Consider the following 22,645-nt stretch of genomic DNA (forward strand, 5'->3'; position numbering starts at 1 on the left):
CAGCATCCCCCCACCCCGGCCCATCCGCACCCCCCGCAGGCAGCACAGCGTTGTCACGTCGATTGCCATCGGGGCGGCCCCAGCGCCGTTCCCTGCCTCTCTTTACCCCGGCTTGGAACTCGAGCAGCCCCCGGGTGCCGTCCTTCTCTTTCCCCGACGGCAGAACCGGGTCCCGGCTGCGCGCGGGGCCGGGGAGGCAAAGCGGGATGAAGGACGATTTCTTAAATTGTATTTCAGTGAGGGGTCTTTCCGGGTTAATGAGCTGACATCATGATTAAAGCTGACCATTTGTAATGTGTCGCGACCCCGTTGAAAAGCACTGAAAAGGTTAATGTGGTAAAACAGGACAGCACCTGCCCCTCGCAGGGAGAGGAGGAGCTGGAACACTTTTCCTAATCAATTAGTCCATTAATGAGTCTATCAAGTAGTTAAGTAGTTAAAGATTATGCCGCTGGTCTGGGTAACAGTCGTCATCTCGCTATGCCTAATTATATTATAAGTACTTTATTCAATATACCAGCCATAATATGGTGACTCGGAGTTAATGAAAATGTCATTTTAAAACGTCTTGACATTTGTCTCTATTGATTTGTATATTTCCATCCCATTCTTTGCTTTCTCTGATTTGATTTTTGGGATATGTGTCCGCGGAGGGGCCCGGGGCCGGAGGGAGGGACGGGGGGAGGGTGAGGAACGGGGGAGCCGAAGAGCCCCATCCCAACACGGCCCCGCCCCGGGCAGCCGTCGGGGCTCGGCCTCGGCCGGGCCTCCCCGATAGGAAATAGCATCTCCTTTCCCTGAAGCGTTCGTTACCGGTTCTTATTCATCGCAGGAGGATTTTTCCCAGCTCGGCATCAAACCGTAACATCGATTTATTTATTTATTTATTTCCCCCATTTCTCCCATAAACAAAAGGCTAACCCCCCCTCCCCCCTCAACCCCCCCCACCAAGACGCGTTCCCCCAACACCTCCCGTCCATCACGACCCCACGTCCACACCGCCCCCCGAGGCGGAGGCAGCGCAGCCGTGGGGTCGGGGCAGCCCCACAGCCCTCGGGATACCCCCAGCCCCGCCGCCTCCCCGGGACCCCCCCAACCCCCTCCCAACCCCCGGACCCCGCCGCTGCCCAAACTTTCCGCCGCCGCCGCCGTGATTGGCGCGGCGAAGGCCACCTCCATGCAAATGAAGCCCCGCCGCCCGCCGTCCGCAGATCAATAGGGACGCGAGGGAAGGAGCATGCAGTCCGCCTGGGCAGGCGCGGGGAGAACCGGCAGCGGCACGCCGAAAGCACCCCCAAAACAAACCCCCCGGCAGCCCGGCTCCCTTCCCCCCCGTCCCCACACCCCTCGGCTCCTCTAAAGCGAGAGCTTTCCCCCTCTGCTTTCTTATGAACCCAGGATGAGCAGCAAGGAAGAGCAGAGCAAGTGCTGCCCGCCCGCTGTTCCCGGCTCCACCTTCACCATTCAGTCCATCCTGGGCAGCGGCAGCGCCGACGGCCCCCGGGAAGCGGGCCCTAAGGCGGCCCCGTGGACCCCCCGAGGTCGGAACCTCTCCCTGTCCTCGGACGAAGAGGAACCGAGCGAGAGCTGGAAACACCGCGGCTGCTTCTGCCCCGAAGCCCACGGCCCCGCCGAGCCGTGCCGTAAGCAGCAGCCCCTCGGCTTCGCCCGTCTCGGTGAGTAGCGCTGCCCGACGGCGCGGCCGCGCGTCGGGGCTGCCGGGTGTGAGCCGGCCATGGCTGGAGGGGGGATGGATCTGCTGGAAAAACGGGGCGGCTTTGGGTTTTTTTCTTTCCTTTTCCCACCTCAGCAAGGTTCGTTCTCGCCCTGGCGAAGGGGCGAGTTTGGAGTGATAACGAACGTTCCCTTATCTCCTGCTTCTTTACAACGCTCGGCTGAGGGAGAGAAAGATGTTTATTTTTAGCATTAGTTCTGATGAAACGGCGTGTGAAATGTGGTGTTGTAAAGCAAAATACGCCGGCTCGTGTCGGGCTGGAAAGCAGCATTGAGCCCGGCGCTTAGGTGCCTTTGCTGTGACACATCGCAGAATCATCATAAAATCACAGAATCGGGGAATATCCCGAGCTTCAAGGGAGGGACCCTTAAAGATCATGGTATCCAACTCCCGGCTCCAAGCAGGACTCCCCAAAACCCAATCCCTGTGTCTGAGAGGGGTGTCCCATCACTCTCGGGGCCATAGGAGCCCTGGGGGGCTGTTCTGTGCCCATCACACTCTGGGGCAAAACCTTTTCCCTAAAAGCCAACCTGGCCTTTCCCAACGAAGCTTCATGCTGTTCCTCGGGTGCTATTCATTTCGTCCACCCATTTGTCCTTCTGCCCATCCATCTATCCATTCACCTTGTCCATCCATTTTTCCACCCCTCCATCCACCTGTCCATCCCTCCATCTATCCGCTCGACCATCCAGCCCTCTCTCCATCACACACCAACCCCCGATGCACACCCACTCATATCAGAAGTTTCTTCCACCCTCGCTGCCTTTTCCTGCTGCTTTTCCTCCTCTCCCGGCTCCCCGGAACCGTCGGGGCCGCACCGTCGGTGGCTGCCGGTACGACCCGCGCTGTGGCTGTGTTGCAGGCAGCACCAAGGGCAGCGGAGCGGCTGCGGGCGGAGCGGAACGGCCCCCATTCCTCTCGGCCTCCCCGCAGGACTTTAAGGAGGACAAGGAGAAGCCGCTGGGATCCTCCTCTCCCTCTTACGGGGACAGACAACGCGACGGCGGGGACCGGCAGGCCGGGGCCGCTAAAAAGAAGACGCGCACGGTGTTCAGCCGCAGCCAGGTGTACCAGCTGGAATCCACCTTCGACATGAAACGCTACCTGAGCAGCTCGGAGCGGGCCTGTCTGGCCTCCAGCCTGCAGCTCACCGAGACCCAGGTGAAGACGTGGTTTCAGAACCGCCGCAACAAGTGGAAGCGGCAGCTCTCGGCAGAGCTGGAGGCGGCCAACATGGCCCACGCCTCTGCTCAGACTCTGGTGGGGATGCCGCTGGTGTTCAGAGACAATTCCCTCCTGCGGGTGCCGGTGCCGCGTTCCATCGCCTTCCCCGCTCCTCTCTACTACCCCGGCAGCAACCTCTCGGCCTTACCGCTCTACAACCTCTACAATAAGATCGAGTACTGAGAGCCCCGCCCGCCCCGTCGGGGCTGGGAGCGGCCGCGCCTCCGGGCTTCGGCTCCGGGACCGCCTGCGGGGCTTCGGGCCCGGGACTTCGGGATTCGGTTCTGGGGGCTCTGCTCCGGCTCCGAGGCATCGGGTCCGGGGATTCGGCTCCCACTCGGGTTCGGGGCCGCTTCCAGGGACAGTCCGGAAAGGTTTGGAACTGATGGGGGTGGGAGGGGTGAGGTCGGGGCTCCCCTTCCCCGCCCAGCGTTATCCTGCCACTTGAAAAGAAAATTAATTAAAAAAAAAAAAGGAAAAAAAAAAAAGAAAGACGACTATTTCAGATCTGTACATATTTTTAAAGGAAATAAACGTTTTAAGCCTCGTTTGTAAATTTGCCACCACCACCGCGTGTTTGCATGGCTGGGAAGTGGGTACGGGATGGGCTTCGTGCTGCGGGATGGGCACGGGGGGGTGCGAGCACGGGAAAAGGGGAAAAAAAAGACGATTAAAAGACGCAGAAAGGATTAAATAAGATGAAGGGAGAGGCCGCGTGTTGGGAATGGATGAGGAACGAGTGCTGCCCTATGGATGGGGTGCATGACAATCCCAGCTTGGGCTGGAAATGTTGGGAATGATGTGAGAATTGCTGGAAGTACCGGAAATAATTGGAAACGTTTGGAACTGTTGGCTACGTTTGGAAACATTTGAGGTGTCGGACATTTCTGTTGATAGCGTTTGTGGGTTGGAAACGTTTGTGGGTGTGGGAAATATCGGGAAATATCGGGAAATATTGTAAATAGCGGTAAATATTGGTAAATATCGGAAATATTTGGAAACAACCATGTGTATCTGCAGACGCTGTAAGCGTTTTGCTGACGGCGGCCCGTGCTCGGCTCCCACCCCCACGGCTCCGTCTCCTCGTCTCCCCCGACTTCCATTCCACCGATGGACATTCGGGGCCGATCCCCGCCCGCCCCGCGCTCCGCAGCCGGCCTACTACAATTCCCAGCATGCACCGCGCCGCCACGCCACTTTGAACTGACCAATGGGAGAGCGGCGCCAAGCGGCGGGCGGGGCTGCGCGCACTGCGCATGCGTAGAGCGGACGGCCGTTAGGCGCTGTGAGGCGGTGAGGTGAGGCCGCGCCGGGTGACGGGGTGAGGTCGGTCGGTTCGGGTTGGGTCGGGTCGGAAGCGGGTTCGAAGGCTGGGAGAAGGGTGTGGGGATAACGGTGGAGGCTCCGGGCTCGGTCCCGGCTCGGGGCCGCGCTGAGGGGCGGCTGCGGCCTGCGAGCGGCCTCGCATCAACCGCCGCTTATGGGCCTGGCCTTCACGCTGTGCTTCCCGCCCACACAGGACTATCGGCAGACTGCCTTCCTCCTCTGTGAAGAACAGTTCTCCGTGGTGTGGCCTCGAGAGAGGGAAGAAGCCGTGTACTATGAAAACGGTAGTGCTGTGTGCTGCGTGCCGGGGTCCTGAGGGCTGCAAAAGCGTTGGTTCCGTGTCTGCGTTGTACAGGGAGCTCTCGGGGAGGTAGAATTGCAGAGAAACCCCGTGCTGAAGTTGGTGTCGTGGTTCTGCCTTTATTGGGATGTCTTCTCCACGGATTATTGTGTGTGGTGCTCCAGAGCTGTGTCAGGGCTCTGTGCTGACCACAACAGTCACTGTTCTCTGGCAGTCTAGATTTATTTCTGGAAATGTGCAGAACCCTTTGTTTTTTTTTTCTGACTGCTAACCTACATAGGAGGAACACACACACCCACACGCATATGTATGTATATATACTTATTTCTGGGTTCAAAAACTTCAGGAGTTCCTTCCAAGTCTCTGCTCTTCCTGCTCTTAGTGTGTCTGCTTAGATCCTCCTGGTTCTCTATTCCTTACTTTGTTGTCTTTGCACATCCATTTGAAATCCTCACTGAGATACATTTAACTGTTTAAAGTGTAATGAACCTGCTGCAGAATCCTTTGTTAGAAGTTGTGTGTGTGTGTGTGTGTGTGTGTGATGGATTCTCAAGCATATCCATCTTTTGGGCAAGGAAAAAGGGATTAAGAGTGTAGTTTTTATTTCCTATTCTTAAAAGTGATTATATTTTCACTTCCACTTTGAGTACTTGTAATGGTACAGTTTTTGTTTCGGTGGGTGTTTTATGTAAAGGTATCCTTCCAGGAGCTTCCACTTTAGACTTTTTTCCATTGTAAGAATGTGCAGTGCTTACATTGTTCTACAGCTTGATGATGGTTCAGTTACTGACAAACACAGCACTGGAATCATCGTGCAGTGCTGTTGATTCTTGTCATATTTCACCTTCTCGTTCTGTCTTGGATTTTGGTCCCAAAGGTCTAATCTCTCTTCTGCATTTGTATGCAAGTTCGGATGTGATAACATTACAAAAAGTCAGAGCTAATACACTTATTAAGCCTTTTCTCAAAAAAGAAATGTGTTGTTAATGCTTAGAAAGCATTTTAAAAGATTTTGGGTTTTTTTGCTGTACTTATAATGAACAGTTTCTTCATCCAGAGTATTTCTAAGCTCTTCACTGTCTTTCCAGCTGAAATTTGCCTGTAGCCTCAGCTCTCATTTACTTTTTTTTTTATGTGTACCAATTAGTGCTGGTAACTGTTGGAGTAATCATGCAGTTGTAGTTCTTGGAAGTCCAGCACAGTTGCACTGAATCAGGAATGCTTTTTGCTGAAGTTTTTCCTTGGATTCCTCTCTGCCACCATTTTTTAAAGTGAAATCTTCAGTCTCAGAGTAACTTATAAATACTCCTAGAAATATAACCACATAGACAGCGTAATGAGAGGAAAGTACATAACAATATTGTATATAAGCTTAGAGATAAACAGAACAAAAAGTTTGTGATAATTATTCCATGCTGTATTTCTGTGTTTGATATTTAAATTGAAAATTCTCTATGTGGAAAAGAGTTAAGGTCTTGGGCTGCGATAAGCATCTTCAGTGTGTTTGTCAGTTCTCTGTGTTCCACGCTCTGCGTGAAGGTTAGCAAGCTTTCTGAGTTTCCTTTAAATGAACCCTGAGATGTGTCAGTTAGCCAGCTAACTCGCTGGGTTTATTTTCCTGTTGTGACTAAAATGACATCTGTGCTCTGTTGTCAGATGACGGGATCAAACGAGTTCAAACTCAATCAAACTCCAGATGATGGGATTTCATCGGTAAAGTTCAGTCCAAACACATCTCAATTTCTGCTTGTTTCATCCTGGGACACCACTGTCCGTCTCTATGATGTTCCTGCCAACAGCATGAGACTCAAATATCAGCATTCAGGAGCTGTCCTTGACTGTGCTTTTTATGTAAGTGTGTGTGAGGTTTGTTTTTCAATTGTATTTTCGGACTTATGGAGCACAAAGCATGTGAGAAATTGTCAGTCCCTGAAGTTAAAGGGATAGTTCCTACCTGAAATGCAGGTGTCAAAGAGCACTGTACTTGGACTAATTGTTCTTCCCACAAGGCTCTTTCTTGTCCTAAATCCATGTTTTTTGTGAAGGATGCAGGCACATGCATAGCTTACTTCTGGCAGAAGTGGCAGACAAGAATAAGTTCAGCTGGTTTATACTGTTTTGTTTTTTTTTTCCATTGGTGTGGTCAATTCTTTGCACGTTTCTTCTAGAGAGGAGCATATACCCAGAAATCATTCACACTGGATACCCACAGCCAATTATTGTTTTTTTAGCCCTCTCTTACTGGGTTGTTTTCAAAAGACAACATTGCTCCACATGAACCATTTACCAAATACTTCTAGCTTTTTAATGCATTAGATTTGAAATATTCTTCTGAACAATTTTTTTAATTGGCTTTTTTTTTGCTTATTATTTTGCTTATCACACGTAATATATGAAATATATTGTTGCAAGTAACTTTTTTTTTTTTTTGCACTGTATTGTGACATGTCCTGCAGTGTCTGAACTTGATAAGTTACTGGATGAATGCTTTAAGGATCAATTTAACTGTGCTTTTTCCACCTGCAGTTCAGACTGTGGTTTAAAACACAGATTCTCACATGGTTTCCAGTTTTCCCCAATCTCTTAAAATCAGGTCTCTTTCTGTGCCTGGGAGACTGAAGTTTCCCTGCCTGCTGTACATTTATGCATGTCATGAGGGGATCTTTTTTCCATTATAGGACCCTACCCATGCCTGGAGTGGAGGATTAGATCAGCAGTTGAAAATGCACGATTTAAACACGGACCAAGGTAAGCACACTGAATTCTGTGAGCCATCTCTTTGAAACACCCAGCCTGAGCTTCAGGTTTAGATACTTGCAGGAATAGAATTTTTCCAGTTTTTCAGGTGGGGAATATTTGCTTTAAGCAGTAGCTCCTTAGTTTAAATTGTCACCACTGGCACCCAGGAGTCATGCAGCCTTTTCTGATTGCCCAGGGCACTGAACAAGGCAGTATTTCTCATTGTGTAATTAAAGATTGTGCCAGAACAATTCTAGCAGAAGGGCTGGATCCATTGCTGCTAAACTGAAACCTTAAGCATTTTTGGTGACAGGTATTAACTGATGTGTTTTGCACATGTATTTTTTTCCTTACCTAATTTTAAGGTGAAAAGGGAAGGAAGCAGATACATACCCATCTTGCTGATGCTTTAAACTTTATGTCATGTGTGTCTTTGTCTGGCAGAAAAACTGGTGGCCCTGGGAAGTACCACCTAGCAGCTAAGCAGGGCTTGGCACTCTGCTAGGAAGTCTGGTACGTGCTTGTTAAGGCATCTTGAGTTCCATTTCTGTTGAGAATTGCTCTGTGCTTCGAGCTACTTTGTCTCATAAAGGGGAATTAGCTGAGCTGCTCTAAAACTGAGCATGCTGTTTTCTGAAGGCTTATAATCCGGACATATTTAAAATGGTCTTTCACAGATGGGGCAAAATGCACAGAAAACTTTCACTTTGTCAGACTTTTGCACCTTATACTGTGTGTTACAGTGTGTTTGTATGACCATAACGTGTGTTTTTAAGTTCATTCACCACACTCTGTTTGTGAAGCCCATACAGTTACATTTGGTTTTGCTTCCTTCCAGAAAACCTTGTTGGTGGCCATGATGCACCTATCAGATGTGTTGAGTATTGCCCAGAAGTGAATGTCATGGTGACTGGCAGCTGGGATCAGACAGTTAAACTGTGGGATCCAAGGACACCTTGCAATGCAGGAACCTTCTCTCAGCCAGAAAAGGTATGTAGTGGATCTGGGATCCCAGGTAACATGTTAAATAATACAGCCAGGGAGTTGTATGTGTAGTTGGAGAGCTCATCCTGTGTGATTGTCGTGACTTCTGATGCTTTTTAAGACATAAATGTTGTGTTTTAGAATAGCAGTCAGAATATGTTATGATTTTAGGCTAAGGGTCTACGCTATCATCAATAGGAGCATAACTTAATTCTTAGCAATAGTGATGGCAAAAAATCATCCTGTTAAAATCAAGTTTGAGGAGGGAAGTCCCAACAAAAACAGCATGTGAAATTGAGGTGGTCACTGATAATCCATGGCTTACTTTGCTAATTTTTGGCCTAATTGTTTCAGTACGTGCTGTTAGTGATTTCCCTAGGCATTAAGGCTTTTAGATATCAAATCCTGGCATTTGTAAGGTCTGATTGCTTTGAAACATGTCTAGAAATAGAGTAAGAGGCCAATTTTCATTGCCTGAAATAATATTTCTTTTTGACTTGTGTAGAAAAGTTGAGCAGAATTGCTTGTTTTGTTGTAACACCTAATATTCGAAGAAGGTCTAAACTGACCAAAATCCTCTGTGCTGAGATCAAGACAAGTAAACTGAAATGTAATTTCTTGAGTTTTTCCTAATACGTTACATGGTTTGCTGATCTTTTGCTACTTAGAGTGGAATCATTGGAACGAATTATAGAAGACCAAATTTTGCATGGGAATATTTTTTGCCTGGGCTCTTTTAAAAATGGCACTTAGCTCTGTCACAGTGTACGATCGAGTCATAGAAACCATCACTGCATTCCCCATTGCAGCTAAATAGCTATTACTTTTGTTACGATATAGCAGAACCTCCTCCTGACAAGGCCTTTGTTCAGAATAAAGTAATTGCATTATTTCTAGTTTTGATTTATAGTTGTATGTAGCATGTAAAGAACTATGATAAATTGCTGACAGGATATCATATAACGGACAGACAGTGAATCAAGCTGCTTATTGGTTCAGCAAGGTTCATTATGTCATTTTTTTTTAATACTGCCTTTGATAAATGTGTACACCTACCCAACTGCATGACAATGGTTTCGTTTGATTTATGATTGTGTGGTACAGAAAGAATACTCACTATACAGGTGTGACATCAGTTTGTAAAGAAGATTTAAGGTATTTAATGCTCTTAAGCCTTTGTTTCTATATGTGCACAAACATATGATGTTCAACACTTTCGGATCAGTTTAGTTTTAAGTCTTTTCCCACTTGTATGTAAATGGGATTCGGCATTGGGATCATTAGATCTTATGTGAGCATTTAATAAGTCATCAGTCCTGAGAGGGAAATTGAATAATGGTGTTTTTTTTAAAGCAGGGATGCATGCCTAGTGAATGTAGGTTCGTTAAACAGACAAAGGGTTTTGTATATGTGGAGCTGTGAGGTAGTTGATAGCTTTGTATTTTTTATAATAAATTACTTTTTAGAAGACAAGAGTTTTGCCAAAAGAAGTTGATGAGACAAGTTTATTTGCCTAATATTTCAGGGTAGTCTTATTAGGTCCAAACAGCTGTGCTGTTTACAAACTTTATCACAGAAGCAGAAAAGGGAAGCTGTGTGCTTGAGTACAAGCACTTGTCCAAAGTAAATAGAGTCCTTCTGGCAGGGTACCAGATCTCTTACACTTGTCATTCCTCTTCTGAAGTATATTCAGTAGCTGTATCAGCTCAGTGGCAGAGCAGCTGGAGGTAGTTGGATTCCATCTTGCTTGTGTAGCTACAGCTGATAATTCATTTGGTAGGACAGAGCTTTTGACTAAGCAGGTGTTGTTCTCCTTTAGGCCCAGGTTAACTCCATCCCTAGTAGAAGTTGAACGCAGAATGATTGATGCCCTTAATATTTGTGTGAGAATTGTAAGAAACAAAAAGTAGAACTTCTGAGCCAGTTTTGGGAACAGAGCTAAAATTCCAAGCTGTAGGCTTTTTCAATTAGTTTTACTGTAGTATTCAAAGTACTGTTTTTAATGATTTATTAGCACTTTATTTCCCTTCATTAACATGAAACGCAGCTTGACGTTTTCTGTTGAAAAAGAGAACAAGTGTTGCTGCTAGACAGAGGAGAAACAAAACGTGCAGTGGCTTTGTGAGACTGATCTGTGCAATGATGCCTGCACAGTGGGTGATGCAAGCTGTGCATGCCAAGCAAAGACCAAATCTGTGCCCTCTTCCTCTGTTGCTTTGTTCATATTTCCTTCTTGTTTTGACCTGTCAATGAATTTAATGCTTGAAATGATTTTCCAGGAAAACTTGAATAATATTTATTTCCCTTTTGAATCATGCATCTCTTTTTCTGTACATGTGTATCATTTAGAATGTGAATTAATACTGAGGAAGGAAAGCCCCAGGGGGAAGGTTCTCTCCAGACTGGCAATACGGTGAACATTCTTGATATTTAGGATTTTACAAGTGCGTATTTGTACTCAAATCATTTGGTTACTGTTGGTTTTTGTAAGTTAGCTTTATGTTTTCTGATGCTGCCTTGGGCTTGGTTTTAAGGTATGTGCTAGGTAAGAGATGCTACATTGGTTTTTGGCCAGTAACCAACTGGATGCTCCTATTGTTTATCCCAAATCTGAGTTACAAATCTAAGCAGAAGGGAAATCTGGGGCTGCAGTCTTAGTTACAGGCTGCTCACGCTTTCTTTTGTGCAACAAACATCCAGATTAATACGTGTTTAAAACCTGTGCTTCTTTTTGGAAGGTGTACACGCTGTCTGTGTCTGGAGACAGGCTGATTGTGGGCACTGCAGGTCGCAGGGTGCTGGTGTGGGATTTGCGCAACATGGGTTACGTTCAGCAGCGAAGGGAATCGAGCCTGAAATACCAGACCCGCTGTATCAGAGCATTTCCAAACAAACAGGTATGGGAGCAATCTCAGTGATTGTATTTCTGGTGAGACTTCTGTAGGAAAAATAACGACTCGTACTTCAAGCTTTCTGCATCTCATTTTAAAATATTTCTGGATTATGAAATTTAAGGACCATCTTTGGAGAAAGTAAATGATGTCGACTCCTTATTCCAGGTTAAGTCTTTTAATGAACAGCATAGCTTTGGAGCTTTTGCCACTGATTCATCAGCACATTGTTTTCACTTTTTCTCGGTTTGTCTCTTTTTTAAATTAATTTACAAATCATCTCTTTGCATATCAGCATCACAATACAGTAATAAATAAGTAAAAATCTCCGTGAAGCAGCAGTAGAAAAGATGAAGACAGAGTTGATGGTTTCCCAGCAGGCTTTATGCATTGTAACCCTGGATTCCTAAACAGGCAGTGAAGAGGGGCAGGATTAAAACTGTAAGAATGTAGTAAACTTTTTTTTTTTAATTTTCTGAAGTCTTGACTGTGTCACTCACTAAGGAATCGATGGTTCGTTGCCTTGAGCAAATGGTGCCATTTAGATGATCACAGAGCTGTTCCAAGTAGGTTAACATAGTGTGTCTGTGGTATTTCTGGCTCATTTTGAAGCAAAGCAACAATAGCTTTTGCAGGCAAAAGCAGGAACTGGTTTGGAAGACAATTTTTCAGTATGCATGGAGGTGGTGCAGACACTGAGAGACCTCCTTGCTCACTCTTGAAGTGGCATGAATGCTTTTTTCCACTTTCAGTTCTAGTTGTAGTAAAACAAATTGATCTTCCTGATTATATTCTGGATTTTGAAGAACCTCAATAAAGCTAGAGATCATTATAATCCTCTTTTGAAATGCTCTATGATGGGCTTAACTGGGAAGGTACAATAAAAGCATCTCAAGTTGCTGTAAGTCAGGGCTGTAATGAACTGGATAAGTGGACACCCCTTATAATCAATGCTGCTGAAAATACTGTTTCAACTTGAAGGGTTTACTTGCTAGTAAACTGACTAATGAAACAAAATAATCCTGTGAGTATTTGCAACATACAGGCCTCGGGGAATAAGTGCAAGTGCTGGGAGGTGTAATAGTCTTTTTTTTTTTTTATCTCCAAATCGACTTGAATTTCCTCTCACAAAGATAATTAAAAGCCTCACTGTTAGCTTGAACTTATGGTGCAATGAAAATCTTTTGGAAAGCTTTATCTGAGTTGCTTCTTAAAGGCAGATTTTACTGCTGATGCCATAGATCAGTGGTAACGACTTGTGCTTGTGCACCACCAAAGGCTGTTTACATTTATTTTAATTTAGAGGAATATAAAGTAAGTTGTATGGCAGTCTTTTTTCCACTTACAAACTTCTAAAATGCCTGTCTCCCATTTCGTTGCTAGGGTTATGTTTTAAGTTCCATTGAAGGTCGTGTTGCAGTGGAGTATTTGGATCCGAGTCCAGAAATACAGAAGAAGAAATATGCATTCAAGTGCCATCGTTTGAAAGAGAATAACATTGAGCAGATTTATCCAGTTAATGCTATTTCTTTCCATAATGTCCACAACACGTTTGCTACAGGTAGAGTAAACATTCATTTTTCTTGACACTTGCATCATTTTCTGTAGCTTGTGATTTGAGCAGGTCAGCCTTTATTCCGTATGTCCTTCATTTTTAAGTCTCTTACATTGTATTTCTTGCTCTGAGCATGGTTTTTAAATTATTGGCTGCAGCAGGAGTTAATTCTCTTATCAGACATCAGGAAATACTCAGTGTGCTTTCAGTGAATAATGCACCTGTATATAATCCTGTGTTTTATCTGACAAACTCATTCCATGTAACCACATTCTTTAATCTCTCTTTACCATCCTTTCTACTTCACTGTATCTGTTACCATTCTCCCAGCTATAACTTGCAGACGATTTCTAAAAACTATTTTTCAGGAGGTTCTGACGGGTTTGTAAATATCTGGGATCCATTCAACAAAAAGCGACTGTGTCAGTTCCATCGGTATCCCACGAGCATAGCATCACTTGCCTTCAGCAACGATGGAACCACCCTTGCAATAGCTTCTTCATATATGTATGAAATGGATGACATTGAACATCCTGAAGATGGTATCTATATTCGCCAAGTGACAGATGCAGAAACAAAACCTAAGTGAGTATGCATCGCCTGTGTTTGAGCCTTTCTGAGCATTCAGCCCAAGATTTTATTAATTTTCCTAAATTTATGAATAGCATTATTGATGCCGGTAGATAGTGCAGCTTGACAGTAGGGTTGGTTTTGATTTTATCTTGTTCGCCCAAGCTTTCAATATCCGTAGGTTGATAGACGTCTGATGGATAAAATTGTGCCCAGTTGTTTAGCAGGAGAAGAATGTCAAACTCTTATCCTTTTTGAATAGGTGCTATTATATGAAGCTGTGGAGTTATTGCTAGCTCATTGCTTCAAGAATTAAGTGAGGAATTGAAGAATAATTCATTTGAGTAAATGTCACCGTGTTGGGGTATTTAGAACTTGGAATTAATGAAATCTGTACACGCTCTGTGTGCACCCAGCTGGTACAGAAGGGAATGGGTGTGTAGAATCCAGGGCTGGCTTTCTCAGTTGCTGTGTGTTGGACTTTGCAGCCCTCTGATAACGCACTGTCATTCTTGCTGTCAAAATGGGGCAAACTGATTTATGGGGTGAAGGATTTCTGTTAAGCTTGTTTTGGGATGAATGTTACATTTAAAAAAATTACCACTGCGGTGCAGAATTGCACAGCTCTTCATTATGCCAGCACAGGAGTAGTTGTTTTTATTTTCAAGTCCTTGTGGTTTGTCACTGTTTGTTTTTTTTCTTTTATTACTCAAACTTTGACTGAGACAAGCAGATATTTAGCATCACGGGTAGCTAATAAATAAGTGATCCAAATTCTTTCTTTTTAAACCAACACCATTCTTTCCTTCCCTTAAGTGACTTGTACACTGCTTTGCAGCTGCCATTTCCTCACAGTGGAGATGTGAGGTGGAAGTTACAAAGCAATAAATGCATCATCTCTTATTTGGAGATGATTGTTTTAAAACAATCTTGTTTTCATGGGAAAAGGAAGACGTAACTATTTCTATATTTATTTCTGTGGCTTCCTCATTTATAGAAGTCCTAAGCTGATTTTTTTTCAGTTATATTAAAAGTTAGGTTGTGCTTGTTACATATGTTTGGGAGGAATTAAAGAAAAAAAAAGAGGTGATAAAAGACTACTTGCTGCTGTTGGTTTTGTAATTGCAAGAGCTGCTTTCAGTTATTCTCGTTCCTTGCTAGTTATGATTGCTAATTCTGTAGATGCTTCATTCTGCCGTATGAGGAGGTTAATCTACAATTAAACAATATTTCCTCTTGGCCCTCCATTATTTTCTGAAACAGATGGTTCATCATTTCCTGGGCTGTTAAACACAGCAAGGTTAAGGTTAGACTCTTGGGAATCAGCTAGTTTTGAATCTTATTAGGCTGTAGAAGGAAAACTAATAAGAATACTCCTTAATATCATTTTGTGACTGTAAACAATTATTTATTAGCAAACAATTGATCCCAGAAGGGCAAATTGTTTGAGTCAGTAATGAGCTGAGAAAAGACAGAACATATCTGTGTATTTGGAAAATAATTGTAACGTAATTGCAATGCATTTAGACAGGCATCTTTTTGGACCTGTTTCTATCTTTAAATGAATTTCTGAAAACATTAACAAGGTTTATATGTTTTCCTGACGTTTATAAGTTGCATGTGCCAACCTTAGTGCACTAAGAATGATGCATATATTTCAGTGTTGCAGTAGTGTGAGTCATCTCTGTTGTAGTCTAAAAATAAATTGCTTGCTGCTAAAGCTACTGGTCTTCTATGTTTTCGTAGTGATCTTTGTGCATTTCTGCATGGCACATCCTTAAATGAAACCGTGTGATATAAACTTAGCATCAGGCTTTTGATTACTGAGTTATTATGTGTTGTATTGGTACAAGTGAATGTGGTCTGTCTACGCGTTTCTGCGCTTTAAAATATTGAGTGTTTGACCTGTTTATGATTACTTTAAGAAGTGCTTGCTGAAATGCAGTTTATTTATTGCAGGTCTACTTAAAGAAGAGATATCAGTGGAGGTCTACAAGAGTTGCCCACCTGTTCCTAACAAGACTAAGATGAAGTAATGGGAAGAACAGCCTGTGTTCAGATGTTATTTTTAATTAAGAACTATCTCTTTGTATATTGTCTCATGTCTTAATCCATTGTTACTTTTCTGCTTACATAGGGTCTCATTAGCACTATTGCTCAACCCTCCTGTAGGTAATTTTCTGTATATCTTTATAAACTTGCAACAATTTTGTAGTATTGTTCGTTATGAAATGGTCTCATAAGTGTTCAATAAATATCTTTAGATTTTTGAAAATATTTTGTGTAACAATCTTTTTTGAAGCGTACGTGAAGACCAAAGCTTTAACTTACCCAAATTCTTGAGTTCCAGTGGTTGGATTGATGCTGTATTTCCTGCTTCTGTTCTGAGATATCAATGCCTGTCCAGTCAGTGGGAGCACTGTATTACCTTAAGAAAACAAACTTGCCAACAACGGAAATGGTAACAAATCATTCCAGAGAAGGTGGAAGTGGAGAGAAAGCTGGACTCTGCAGGGAGTTAACAAGCTTGAGCTGTTATCAGGTAGAGATAGTGGCTTTTGTTTTTTGTTTTGAGGGTTAATGGCTACAGAACGTTGAGCAAAAGTTGATCTGCTGATAACAATTTTTAAAAAGAATAATATTTTTATTGGCTTTTTGAGAGGAAGCGGATGATAGTTTGGGACTGGAACCTAAATATGGGAACTGAAGGCTTCTGAGAGCAGAATCCCTAGTCTGAGAGATGGCTGAATGTTGAGACAACAGACTTTATTATTAGGTCTGCCTGAACTGTTAAGTGTTCCAGAGCACAATTTATATCTGTGTGCAAGTATAAATACATGCATCTTTGCAGAGCAAACGTAGGCAGTATCTCTTCTTCTATTTCTTCTCAACCAAGAGAGTATTATGTTGCAGAATGTAGGATTGAGCCCATAGATTTTTTTGTTGTTGTTGTTGTTACTTCTAAGTACAACACTGACGTTGAGGGAAAGAGACCCAAAATGAGGACGGTAGAACAGGCCGAGAATAATGAAAAGGTAGGTTTTATGTGAAAAAAGAGATTTGTGAAACGAAGAGAGCATAGAGTGGGAATGTACAGAGGTATAAGTGTTAAGTGTGGGAAGCTAAGTGAAGTAACAGGTGGAGGAAGACAGGAGAGGAATGAGGGGCATTGAAGGTGGTTTGGCTAATACCACAGATATGTAACCTGTGCTGTTTTCCAATGGTAAATATGAAGAAAAAGCCAAAGTTTGAGTAGTGTTGTACTAAGATCTGCATGGTTACAAAGCAAACAAAGGTGGTCACAAAATATAGGAGAGAGGGAGACTGGACTTAATTATGTTTTGGGTTATAAATTGTTAAGAAATTTCTCTGATGCATTGGTATTTTCTGTAGATGCAGCCTGTAGAAGGCAGCACGGCAACCTGGAGTAACTGCAGAGAGGAGAAATGTGGGTTGGTCAGTGATACAGCTGTTTCTGTTAGGAATAAATATATGGTTGTTTTTAATGTGCATGTGATGAATCTTCCTTTTAAGCTGTCTTCTAGAAACACAGGTCAAGGCAAAGGCTCACAATGCAGAGAAGTCCTGGCACAAGAGATTTAGAGATCTACATGGCAAGCAGCTGAACAGAGAGGGTATGCTAACTCTTAGAGGAGTTGAGATCTAGAAATGCTCCTGAAGTTGTTGCTTTTTGTAGGGCAGAAGGCTGTGTAGAAAGACATGGAGTCATTCTAATAGAGCCATCAATCACTGTTGACTGCTTGCAGGAAAAAATATCATGGCTTGGCTCTCACAGGAGCCTCATAACACTGGGATTAGGAGCCAAGTGGCATCTGTGCCCTGAGTGTTACAGAACTCTGCTGGTAAGTGTACTTTATTGGCCACTACTTCAAGATAATCAGTGTATGGCTACTACATAAAGTTCTGTAGCTCTGCTGCATCTCAGATGTGCTGTGTTTTGTTGCTGCTGCAATTATATATATATAAAAAAAAGTGTCCTTAAGATGTGAATTTCCAAAGCAAAACCAGTGCCTGCACTGATCTTAAATATCTGAGCACACAGATTTGAGTGATGCCGTTGTGAATGACCTTTGCAGATCAGTGTAGGTGTTGCTAGCTCCATCCTGTTTAGCTGTCTCCTGCTTCTACTAGAAGCCAGCAGTTTTATTGCCTCGAGAAAACATCAGATTTTCTTTAGTTGCAGTCCCTTGGTCGCTCAGTTCAGCAGTAATTCAGTTGGTGCATCTGTTAAGATAGAAACAGCCCGTTTTGGGCCATCTACTGTTGGATGCTTTTGCAAATGTTGGCCTAAATGACACGTCCACCATCAGTGATTGGTATTAGTGGTCTGGAGCAGAAGCTGCTTCTTTTGACTAGCAGGCATCTGTTCTGGTGATTACACCATTAGCTGCTTTTATGTTGTTTAGTATAATCATAACCACAACGCTGGTCATTTTTTAGTCAATATGCAACTGATACGACTTGTTGTACTCCCGCAAGGTGGCTTTGGTTCTGAACCACAGTAAGATTCTTTGAAACAATATTGAAGTGATGCTTTATAATACATTTAGCTATGCAGAATTGAAATGTAAAGTCAAGCAGAAGACTCGCCCAGTTACCCATAAATAATATGCTAAAGACTCTTCCTGTGAAATCCTTTATTTGTTAAGGCTGGGTGTGTGACACTTTTTGACTGTATCATACATTTTCCTATAGATTTAAAAAAAAAAAAAGTAGAATGTGCTAAGGCATGATAGCAACGCAGAGGATGTAATAGGTCTTCAGAGTCCTCTGTGATTACCTGCAAAGTGGAAGGGAATAAACGGTTCTCCCTGTCCACCGGGGCTGGGACGAGGCATAATGAGCTCAAATTGCAGCAGAGATTAGATGTTAGGGAAAAACTTGCTAAGTGTAAGGATGGTTAAGCCTGGGAGTAAATTGCTGGAGTAAGCAGCAGAATCTCCATCTGTGGAATGTTTCAAACCTGTGCCAGGGATGGTGTAGCTGTAACTGGTTCCATTTTGGGCCATGAAACAGAAGACAGTGCTGGCTGTTGTATTGCTGAATTTGTTTCCGATCATTCATCCTCCTGGCATTGGTCTTGTCCCCACAAACCAGCGTTCTTTGTTCCCATTTTTTTTGAACTTAAAACTTCTTACCTATTAAATGGGCTTTTATTTTCTTCCATGACCCAAAATGCCATCAGTGACAAAACCCAGTGTCAGCCTTGCACTGCTGTGCTCAGCAGCGTCTGCCAGCGGGACTTGCTCAGCTGAGAAAGCAATAGCACTCTTTAAGGTAAAAGAAATGTTTACAAACATATTCTGACTTCTTAACTAGGTTAATAAAGCAGAGTTCCTGATTCTCATTGGCTGTATAAATACTTGATTTATAGAAAATTTGTGCCAGTCTCATGAGATACTCTCAGCCTTAAACTTATGGCTGGGGTCACCATTAGCTGTTCTGGAACAACCCTTGGATCAGCAGATGACACAGCTCAGCAAGCAGCATCTGATACAGAAAATCACTGTATTCTCTTCTGATAGAGTAAGGTAGCACCAGGTAAAGCTAAAGCTGTAACTTATTAGTTTATGCCAAAGCGTTCCTAATAATTAACTAAGCACAGGTTGATTTTCCTTGCTTATATTGCTGCATAATGCTGCAGTTCTGCAGTGAAAACAGTGCAGTTGCTTTGTTAGTGATTGCCTTGTTCTCAGAGCTGCGTGGATGCGTTGCAAGAAATGATCCTGTCTGGAGAATTTGCTCTTGGAATAAATAAGGCAGTCAAAGGGGCAGAGAGAAGAAACATTCTTGATATTCTCATTCCAGAGATGTCCACAAAGACAAAGGAAGTGAATTTCCATGTCGCAGGGTGAAGGCAGGACTCAAGCAGAGATTTCTTGAATTCTAGCTCATGTAATTGGTTTCTTTTTTTTTTTTTTTTTTCTTTCTTGGTGCTGTAGACTTACTGCAGGGAGTTATTTTAGCTAATCTTTTTATTTCTGTGATGTAATTCTTTGGTCAATTGAACAAAAGTTGCTTCCCCTGTGTTGGTGAATGAGGCCAAATTGTTAAAGGAGGCTTAAGATCCCCAGAGGAATCTTCTTAAATGCAATTTTTTTTTCTTATGCAGAAATACATTAATACCAATGTGTTGATACATAATAATGCTAAGTGATGTAGAAAGAGGCTAATAGAATGCAGAGATTTGCCTTGCTTATTACTTGAGTGGAGGATAGTTGCAACAGATTGGAGGAAGGTGGGAGATGTAAGCATCCTCTGCATCATCGACTGATAGCATAAACTGGGAGATGGTACAAATGCTACATTTTTTGACGGCGTAACTTTGGCTTTATTTCTTCCATCTGTATGTTTTGCATTAAGATTGCTTTGTTTTTCATGCCGAGACTTTCTTTCCATCATGGCCTACAACGATGCAGGGCTGAGCAGGGAGATAAGTGCCCTGCTTCTGCCAGAGGTCATTAATTTCTACTAATGAGAGTTTGAAGGAAACATGGTGAGAAGTGGGTAAACCTCTCAACAGAAACATCTGGCCTTTTGTGCAAACGCTCCGATTCCACAGATTAAATGATGGGAATATATCTGGGGAAATGCATCTATCCATTCCTGTTCAAAATATTTGTTTTCAAGATCACGGTGCTCAGTTTGAAACAAAAGCATAGCTTCAAGTCCTTGAATTGTTCCCTTGGTTATAATGGAGTTGCTGCTCTTTCTCTGTCATCTGCAATCCTCAAATGCTTTTAATCAAATCCTCAGTATTTAAATTATTTAACATCTTTTTGGGATTACATTTTTTATTCCTAATTATACGCAAAAGATATATATCATGAAATATGTAGCATGTAATTGTGATTAAAGCGTACAGCCTCCCAAAAGATGGGTCTAACAGTTTTATGCATTCAGAATTTAATTAGGCAGATAATGGGGTTACGATTGAGATTTTTAAGGATGGGGTAGAGAAGGAAGTTTTTGGAATTAAACTTTTTGATGGAGGTGCAAATCAATATGAGGCTACAAATGCAGATATAAATTGTACTTTTTTTTTCCCTGAAATCCAGTTGTTTCTCTTTTTCCTTTTCATCTTGTAGTGCTGCCAAGATTGTCCATACTTAAAATTTGTCTGAATGGTGAAGAATTAAGTTAGTGTTACGTACTTGGATTTTGCGGTTATTTGTAGGATCATAAAGTCATAGAATGGGTTGGAAAGGTCCTTAAAGCTCCTCCAGTTCCCACCCCATGCTGCAGGCTGGGACACCTCCCAGCAGACCAGGTTGCCTAAAGCCACAGACACCTGAAAAATGGAGTTGAGATTGAAGTTCCCCACAAACAGGAGGGAGATTTTTCCCAGTTCGATTCCTTGGACCTTCCATAGGGGAAAGAAAAGGAAACCTGCCTGCTCTTGTGAGAATCAGGAATCTGATATCTTTGAGACAGTGCTCCTGCAGCCAATCTGGATGTAATTGGTCAGTCAGTCCTGAAGTTATTAGAGGGATGAGAGGAGAAGGGGACGGGCGGGCAGATGCAGGCAATTTCATTGCATGAATCCCATTTCCTTAGGAAACCAGAATAAAAAAATCAATTAAGGTTAAGACCTTCCAGTTCCCTTCTTCAATTACTTTGTGAGGACAATGCCTTTTGCTGAAGTACCCATTATATAAAAAATCTGGATCAATACAGCACTGGGTGAAACCCATTTTGGCAGATGTTTGCAAGTGATACAGCGTAGAAATCTGGCTTTTTGGCAAACAGAAGGTGCACAGTCTCTGACGGAATCAATGCCTCATCAGCTGCTTTGATATGGGACCAAACTGCCAGTATTTGACCTTTTTATCCCAGGAGCTCCAGAGAACCAACACTCATCGAGTGCCTGAGGACCACGTTCCCCATTGCTCTGGTCTGCGTGATGTTCAAATAGTGATGATATTGCAGGTGATTTAGGGATGCAGCTCAAGAGTCTCCCTGGGCCTTCCATGCCAGACCTCCCATTTCAGAGTCCGATATGGTAGCCCTGCCTCAATGCTGGCATGGTGCTGGGCTCTGTGGGCCTTCTGCTGCTCTTATCAACCAGCTCCTTCCCTTCTGCCATCAGCAATGAGCTGGCTTACCCAGTGGAGGTGCCAAGATTTGGCACTTCTAGGATTCTAATTACTTTTCCTCCCCCTTATTCCAGTTTGTGGTCTGTTAGCACCTTGGGCTGCTGTGGGCTGGTTTACAGGAAAGAAACAGCCATCCTTCTTTGCCTAGAGTCTTTATTGTGAGGTTTTTATGGAGAGAAGGAAACAAAGGATGGGAACAGACAGGAGGTGTACATGATGCAGATGGTGAATCATTTGTATCCCCTTGGTTCTTGTTTCACTCCCGTGCATCTTATCTTTCTGTTTTATGAAATAGATGTGGCTTTTCCTCTGTCTCGTCTTGAAGAGATTTCGGTGTGGTGTATGAACTCAAGACAGTTCCTCTGACTAAAACCAGTGAGGAGAACCTTGTTTTTTCTGGCACCGGGTCAACATGGCAGCAAATAATACTTTCTAGGTTTTATTTTCTTCCTGAAAGCATCAGAATCGCCTGTGCAGGCAGAGATGTTATTCCTAAAACAGAAATGATGTTTTATGCAGTTTGTATGTACTGCATTGGCGTGGCTGTTATTAATCCTCCAGTAACTCTTTGCTATTAGAAAAAAATTGCATTGCAGGACAGCAAGCATCAATAGGCAGGAGTGCATCTTTTCTTTTTTTAACTGGCTGTAATGTGGCAGCCTTTCATCCCTCTGTATAAGATTTACCTTTAACCCAGAATCTTTCACCCGTTATCTATAATGTATAATTATAAATACATTGTAGTCTTGAGTAAGTACAATTAAAAAGGGTAATTCGTTTCCCTCCCTCTCTCCCATCCTCCCACCCAAGTCCTTAGGTTTAATTTTCATGATTATGTTAGATTATGAGTCATTTTAAATCATGGTATCCAGTAGAGACTACTCCTACTCTGCAGCTCTTTTCAACAGTTGTTTATGGTAGTTTCAGCCTCTTTCTGCCTCTCTGAGGCTCTTTATTTTTAAAGCAAGGCAGACAAGGCCTAAAATTATTCCATTAAAGAGGTGCAATTTTTGTAATGGGACTTAGAGTGCTCTGCAGAAGTGCAGGCAAGTTTCTTCAATATCCTGAGCATTATTCGCTCATTTAGTTAAATGATGTTTCTAATTCCCTGGTAATTACATGTAATGAGGCACTCTTTCTCTTCTTGATGAGACTTTAGCTTAATATGAGATGTCGTATTTTTTTCTTTTTCTTTTTTTTTTT

At 43.3% G+C, this 22,645-nt stretch overlaps 2 protein-coding genes across 3 annotated transcripts; both read left to right on the forward strand.

Moving 5' to 3' along the window:
• Positions 1 to 1,127: 1,127 nt before the first annotated feature.
• HMX2 (H6 family homeobox 2) lies at positions 1,128 to 3,424 on the forward strand. Its single transcript, XM_003208218.3, has 2 exons — positions 1,128 to 1,676; positions 2,598 to 3,424. Exons 1-2 carry the CDS (start codon positions 1,400 to 1,402, stop codon positions 3,140 to 3,142), a joined length of 822 nt encoding a protein of 273 aa, XP_003208266.1. The 5' UTR covers positions 1,128 to 1,399; the 3' UTR covers positions 3,143 to 3,424.
• Positions 3,425 to 4,173: 749 nt separating this feature from the next.
• BUB3 (BUB3 mitotic checkpoint protein) lies at positions 4,174 to 15,351 on the forward strand. Of its 2 annotated transcripts, XM_010714865.3 has the most exons (9): positions 4,174 to 4,257; positions 4,479 to 4,569; positions 6,243 to 6,437; positions 7,265 to 7,334; positions 8,164 to 8,315; positions 11,048 to 11,206; positions 12,584 to 12,761; positions 13,124 to 13,340; positions 15,285 to 15,351. In XM_010714865.3, the coding sequence occupies exons 2-9, from the start codon at positions 4,561 to 4,563 to the stop codon at positions 15,292 to 15,294; spliced, it is 990 nt and encodes a 329-aa protein (XP_010713167.1). In that variant the 5' UTR covers positions 4,174 to 4,257; positions 4,479 to 4,560; the 3' UTR covers positions 15,295 to 15,351. The 2 variants fall into 2 exon arrangements, with proteins under 2 accessions (XP_010713167.1, XP_010713168.1); XM_010714866.2 differs by lacking the exon at positions 15,285 to 15,351 and having other exon boundaries at positions 13,124 to 13,344.
• The last annotated feature ends 7,294 nt before the right edge of the window (positions 15,352 to 22,645 follow it).

This window comes from Meleagris gallopavo, chromosome 8 (genome assembly GCF_000146605.3).
Source record: "Meleagris gallopavo isolate NT-WF06-2002-E0010 breed Aviagen turkey brand Nicholas breeding stock chromosome 8, Turkey_5.1, whole genome shotgun sequence".
Classification (NCBI taxonomy): Eukaryota; Metazoa; Chordata; class Aves; order Galliformes; family Phasianidae; genus Meleagris; species Meleagris gallopavo.